The 7005-nt window shown below is 39.0% G+C and overlaps 1 protein-coding gene across 3 annotated transcripts; it reads right to left on the reverse strand.

Annotated features, from left to right (window-relative positions):
• Positions 1-2044: 2044 nt before the first annotated feature.
• LOC139114436 (calumenin-A-like) lies at positions 2045-6803 on the reverse strand. Of its 3 annotated transcripts, none has more exons than XM_070676178.1 (8): positions 6750-6803; positions 5907-6048; positions 5051-5144; positions 4454-4632; positions 3751-3864; positions 3431-3554; positions 2947-3074; positions 2045-2333 (listed from the first exon to the last, which is right to left on the reverse strand). In XM_070676178.1, coding segments are annotated over exons 1-8 (927 nt in total). In that variant the 5' UTR covers positions 6752-6803; the 3' UTR covers positions 2045-2189. The 3 variants fall into 3 exon arrangements, with proteins under 3 accessions (XP_070532279.1, XP_070532277.1, XP_070532280.1); XM_070676176.1 differs by lacking the exon at positions 6750-6803 and adding an exon at positions 6654-6711; XM_070676179.1 differs by lacking the exon at positions 6750-6803 and adding an exon at positions 6281-6344.
• Positions 6804-7005: the final 202 nt, after the last annotated feature.

Raw genomic sequence — 7005 nt, forward strand, 5'->3', positions numbered from 1 at the left:
CTTGTCGACTCTTGACAAGTGAATTTTAGTCTGAACTTGTATTCAAGCAGTGCGCCTTACACTTCACACAACATGCTGTGTTGACAGGCAGGGTTTCTACATAGGGGAAAGAAATCAGTCCCCTGGGGTGGGGAGGGAGTTTTTTTGTGCAACGGTTTACCTCATTTTATTTTATTAATTTTGACTGTGATATTTCAAATAAAGTTCAAGTCCAAACCGTCTGACTGCTTTCTTTATTACTACAAGTAATTTTTGTTAATTTTGACTGTGGTATTTCAAATACAGATTTCGACTCCACACCGTCTGACTGCTTTATATATTACCTACAAGTCCTTATCTCCTCTCCAACTTGTGTATACGCCACTGTAATTGCTCCGAAAACATTGCCAACTTGCTAATCCGCTGTCGGTATCAGCGGATTAAGTGATTGAGTCAAGACCACAGCTGTCCCACAGGCATTAAAATAACTGTGTGGGACGTGGTGTTGACTTAAATAAGCTAATCCGCTGATACGCTCAGTCATTAACAAGTTGGCAATGTTTGCGCAGCAATTAGAGTGGTATGTGCAATGGTTGAAGAGGAGATAAGGAATTGGAAACACAGTCAGACAGTTTGGAGTCGAAAGCTTTATTTGAAATATCACAGTCAAAATTAATAAAATCAAATATTAAAGGTAAACCGTTGCACAAAGAAAACCTCCTCCCACCCCAGGGGACTTTCATCTGCCCCCTGTGGTTTCTACATGCTTTCAGGAGTAGAACAAGAACATGATGTTAGCATATGAAACAATAATAGTGAAAAATTAATATTTTAATAAAACTTTCCTCAAGCAAACCAGCCATTCTCTATCAAAATCAAGGATAAAAATTAGGGGTCACGGTGCAAATACTTGTTCTGGAGAATCAAATTACCCAAGATTTATTGATATGGCCACTTTGTTTTTATAGTCTATGGGGAAAACGGAACAAAGTCGATTTTCAAAAGACTAAAAGATGGTACAAATGTCCCTTACCCCAAGAGCTTTAAAATGAGCTCCCACAAGTGGTAGATCAGAAAAGAAGGCACATTCTACCTAAAAGCCATGTTGGAAATAGTTAACTTTATGATAAAATTTTCATCATTTTTGTTCCACATATCAAACACATTTTCGTATTCCACCCCAGAGTATCTTGAAATACTGGATTGTTCACAATATGTGATGTTATCATTGACAATGGAATTCTATTGGGCTGCAATTCACTTGTTAGGAACTTACTGGGCATCACGCAAATACCGGTTGTCTTGACAGTTGAACACTAGGAGTGTCATCCCGATGTTAGAATTAAAACAAGAAACTCTATTTTACTAACAAAAGTACTGGAAATCAGACTTACAGGCAACGACTTTGCTCAAAATGGGAGAAGTGGCTCTGTGTAGCAAGACATTGTCAGCTTTTCTTCTTTTTTTGTGAACAAATTCACCACTCATACGGCAACTGAGCTTCAATAGCTCAGCTGTCCTGTATTGTATCTTCAATAACCAGAGTGGCCAAACACTTGCGTTGCAATGGACATTTGAGTCGTGAATCTCCCTGCATCGCTTGACAACTTTCCTTTCGAAAAACTAATTGAATTATCCTGGCATATTATTTAAGCCATGATGTACTCCTTCCTTGCCCATAATGGACGAAAGCACACTTTGCGCAACACGCAGTATGAGGCGAAGTTGGGTATATTATGGAGTCCAAAGTTTACCAGGAGGGGTACATTATTGCTATTATTTTTTTTAGTTTTGGCAATGCCAGTGAATCTGAGGGGGGGTGACATCACAAATTCACTGGTATTGACAAAGCTACGATATTGCAATTACATGTAATTCACAGCAATTCTTGTTTGTTCGACCTAGACCTTTTCCAAAGCTAAACTGAAGCGAACGAATGGAATATGTATTGTGGCAGGCATTTTCTCATTAGGAGAAGACTGAAAAATGAGGGGGGGGGGGGGGGAGGGGGGGGTTGAATCATGCCTTATCCAACTTTCAATTCTCTAGCCAAAGCCTTTCAGCGTACGTATCGCAAACATTCCTTTTAAATTTAAGGTCATAAAACGTACATTGCATAATGTATAACAAAAAGTTGGCTTTTCGCTAAACATTTCTTTTTTATCTTTGAGAAATACTCAAAACTTATGCACACAAGGTTTTGATCTGGGTCAAAGTTCATCTCGGATTCTTCTTATCTGCCCATCGAAATCAATTTCTTGATTTTGAATGAATACTTTGTAGTGTTTCTTCACTTCTTTGACGCTCAGCTTTCCGTCGTTGTTGTCGTCTGCTTTCTCCATGATCAGTTTTGCCTTCGAAAGATAATAAAATGTAGTCTGAGGAGATGTCAATCGAAGACAGACTTTTTACCTTTGGTAAAATTCAGTGTTTTCTTCCCAGAACATTCATTGTACAAGTTAGCGTACAATAAATGGTGAGCTAGGTAATTATGAGAGAAGTCCTCTTTAGCGTCTAGGTCCTACGTTTAAGTTTCAATAAAACAAGTATGTTGAGCGATCATATTCAGTAGAAACCAGCTTCAAATCTCGTTTACGATAACGCCATCCACGGCGCTGCGTGTATGCTTCGTCAGAGGTGTTCAGTGCGTGTGTATGAGTGGAAAGTTACACATCAAAGACGTGAGCAAGAATTCAATGTAAGTTTCAGCAACTAACCTTTCAGAAACTAACAGGTTGTTCACATTTGGCTCGGAGATTGGAAATAATCGTTTTTGTCGATGCGCTGTGTCGTTGACTCTCAGATTTGATGATCGGCCATGTTTTCTTGTCAAGGTTTTGTTTTTGTTTTTATTTGTGTGGTTGTTTGTTTATTGATTCTGTTTGTTTGGACACAGACAGTAGACGTTTCCCCTCTACTGTCTATATATGGTTTGTGCGATTGTTTCAGATCGGTGGAGGAACTTACCCCATACGTGGCTGAGATGTGAAGGTTCGGAAGCAGAACTTCTAAGACTTCGGACTGTTCTAGTTTTCCGTTCCCATTGGTGTCAATCTTGTTAAATCTCTCAATGGCATCGGGTACCCAGCTTGGTTCTGGTTACAGATTTGGAGAGAGAGAAAAAACTGAAACATTCTATGGGCAAATGATGATATAATCCAAATGATAACAAATAAACCATATTTGGAGTTTGTTGAGTTTTGGGGGGTTTTCTTTAGGTTGTTGTTGTTGTTGTTGTTGTTGTTGTTGTTGTTCGTTTGTTTGGTTGTTATTTTGAGAACAGAACAAAAACAAAACATGCTAAGTTTATTACGTCAAAAATCTTGGCGTCACATATAAGGTGTGTTAGGAGTATGACACTTGCAGTCATTTCCATCAAAATGCAAATAGTATTCACAAATTAATGTTGCACGCATGTCATATCAAGGCGATAACCGGTAAGTTTTCGTACCTTCACCTTCCACGTCGCCAGCTTCTTCATCCGGCCATGGATTGGGACCGATATATTCCACCTGAGTTACGCCTCCATCACCATCGCGGTCAAAATCATCAAAAAATTTCCATGTGATGAAGTCCTTCAGTAAATTAAGGATAATGTTAATGTTATGAAGCAAGTGAAAGGTGCAGAGGCGGTTTGAATGTCGTCGCTGCATTAAAGAAGTGTGGCTGTATGTCAGTGTTGTGTCAAAAATAGCTACAATATCGAAAGGGCAACGGAGACATTGTCTGCCTTCCCGTGAAAAAGTTTTATAGTTTGCTAGTTATATTTACCTGTAAATGGTCATACATTTCGGGATGCAGGAAGGCGTAGAACTCTTCGATCGACAATAGACCATCTTCATCGGCGTCTGCGGCGTGGAAACGTTTCTGGTCGTGTTCAATTTCCTGGAAGAGATCGGTGAGTAAGGCTCAAGACCTTGTATACGTTATGTTTTGCCAACTGTACAAAAGTGACGTTGAGGCAGGCAAGATAAAGCCTTGAAAAAATATAAGGAACATGAAAAGGTTGTGGGTGTCATTCAGATCATATAGTTTTGAAGAGAAAAAAAACTTTCTTTCACCGAATATTGTGTGGCGTTGTCTGTCTTTCACGTCACCCAAGAATGGAATTTTTTATACGCCATTTCTTCAAAGTATACTTTAGCTTGTTGTTCAGCTTCATTCGCATCCTTATGGGCAATCCAATTAAAGCTTCATAAATTGAGACAAAATCGATAATTCTGCCGTATAGCACACAGAGACAAAAAAAAACTGCTACACCTTCGGAGAGCTGCAGGAGTGATGACTGAAAATTCGAGAAGTTCACAAAAGCGTTGGCGGGAAAATCTGAAGACTATTGGTCTAAAAAGCTCTTTTTCAGCATGAACGCGTTTAAAATTTTTGTAGTAAACGTTCGTTTCTCTGTTTGCAAAGGCTCTTACGAAAACCATATACATTTCTGGATAGTTTACTGAGAGACGAAAAGTTTACATACTTTCGCAAAATCTACGTATGTCATATCATCCTCGTCCTCGAGTTCACCAAATGTAAATATCTTCGTTTCGTTCCAGGATAATTTACCATCCTCGTTCGTATCAGCCACTTTCATCTTTTCTGCACAATCTCTCCTGTAACCAGCGATGAATGTCTTGTACACCCAGGTCTTCAATTCCTCTGTTTATCGGAGATGATGTTTGCATTATTCGCAAATGAAGGCTGGTTCAATGAAGTAAGCCATTACCAATCATGTTCTGTACCGTACTAGCGAATTAATCTTTTTTTAGAAACATTTTTGAGTATCAGTATTAAAGTTTACAAGATCGCTATATTTCGTTAATATGTTGAAATTATTAACCTAACACCGTCCTATAGAATGCATATATGCCCCACGTCTGACTAGAACGAATGCCCGCTCTGGAAACATGACGATAAATAAGGTCCGTGATGAGTTAGCATCGTTGCAATGGTACCGGTCACTTGTGACTCCTATACTCGAAACTGATCATGAACATGAGCATAAATGTTATGGTTGCTTCAAAGTCCTCATTATATTTTTGTAAGGGCAAAATACAAATGTAATCACGGTACTCACTTTTATCGACTCGATTATTACTGTTTCTGTCCATCATTCGGAATAATTTTTCAAGTCTGCCTTTAACGTGGGTCTTGTTCAGGACGTCGTGACTCTAACAATAAAGTAAAAAACAAAAAAATTCTCCATTACCCTACAGAGGGCGTTGCGCACAGTGTACGCGCTTGAGATGCAATCGTGAAAAAAAGGACATGCAATTGTCGGCAGGGGCTTTAAATACGCAAGAAGCTATCGGATCATGGGAATGACCATAAGAGGATCATAGATATATCAAAGAATGTAGAAATTTTGTTGTCTGTATAAATTTACCCATCAGCAAGGGCTTTTGTTCAATACCGAGTCAAATGGTGTAGCGCAGCTGTAGTGAGAACATAACAGGTGCGACTCAGGCAGAAAACTGATAACACATGCAAACCTTAATTTATGGTGCAGTTTTTCTAATTACAAGCATTAACAAGTGAATATAATTACAATGAAAACGATCACACCATCTTCTCATGTATCTTTCCTTTGTTTCATCCGAAAATCTTGCAGTCCGAAGGGTGAAAAATTGAACTAAATTTAGCTATAACGCTGTACGACGGAGTCTGCGAAGTGAGCTGGTTGGGATGCACGTGCACAGCCGGGTGCACAGCGAGATTTTCAGCGTAACTCGGGGTGGCTGCATCACGTCCACCGAGGTTATATGGTTTAAAATAAAAACGAACATAAAGGCTTGAGTATGCGATATCAATCCGATATCTCACGAGTGTTCCAAATCTAGCACACGCAGAAAGACGATTATGTCATTTGAACTTCGAATATTCCACCAGCGATTTTTTTTTCAATCTACAGTTTGAACAAAAATGGCACTGACCTCTTCCCCAAGAAGGACGTCCAGATATTTTTCATCTTCCAAGGGAAGGCTTCCTGATTGTGCCTGGGCGTACGTTGAGAGTACCACAAGCAACGGTACGATCTTGGCAACATTGAAGGAAATCCTCATGCTTTGTCGATACCTGTAAAAATAAACTCTATACAATATTTAACATGCCACTGTGGCTTTCATTACAAACTTCAAATAATTCTATAAGCCGAATATCTTCATATATCTGCTATAATTTTTATTAACATAGTTATCAAACATTTGTACAGCAGATCATCCTTCTCGAAGGCCATTACAGTTTAGCAAAATGTCCGACGCTTTAACGTTTATTATTATTGTGTGAACAATAGATATTTTAGACCTACCTTCCACGAGATGCCACACACCAAACAAGAAAGACAGACTTTTAAAGTTTTCATGAGGCAGACAACCAAATTCAAATAAGCATGCGACTCTACACGTGTTGTTACAGTATACGCCAGTTTGAGCTGTAAAACATGCTCATTATGCCGTATATCACCCCAGCATTATTTTGTGATAATTGGGGTTGCTAATGATGAATAAGATGCGAGCATAGCCTGTTGTTTCTGTTTTTATATCATTTTCTCAGCGAGTTTCCTACGCCGTGCTTTGCTCAAATCGAATTGAAATAAACGAAACACTAAGACAAGATCGATGTCTACTATACTCGTGTCCATAAAGGTACTCATTGTTCGCGTATAAAATTTATCAACTTACAAGTTTTTCATCGATTAAACTTGCCATCATAAGCGGCGTGTTCACCGGAATATACTTGTCGGGAATTTCGATCAATCAAACAGGTGCGTTACTTACATTACCGATCGTTCGTGTAACTCACTGCGCGGCTATATCGTAAATCATAGACCCTAAAGAGGTCTCTATGATGATTAAGCCGTAATCTTATTTCAGTCACAGTCCCTCTAGAGGGACTGTGTTTCAGTCGACCGTGGTGGATAGTTTGCTTGTATTTTAAAGTTACTTTATATTTACGTTAGAATAAGTAGGTTAGGTAAGGTCGCTGCTGAAACTGTGAAATGGAATACAATTCATCTCGAATTTACGAGACAGG

The sequence above is a fragment of the Ptychodera flava genome, chromosome 16 (genome assembly GCF_041260155.1).
Source record: "Ptychodera flava strain L36383 chromosome 16, AS_Pfla_20210202, whole genome shotgun sequence".
In the NCBI taxonomy this organism is placed as follows: domain Eukaryota; kingdom Metazoa; phylum Hemichordata; class Enteropneusta; family Ptychoderidae; genus Ptychodera; species Ptychodera flava.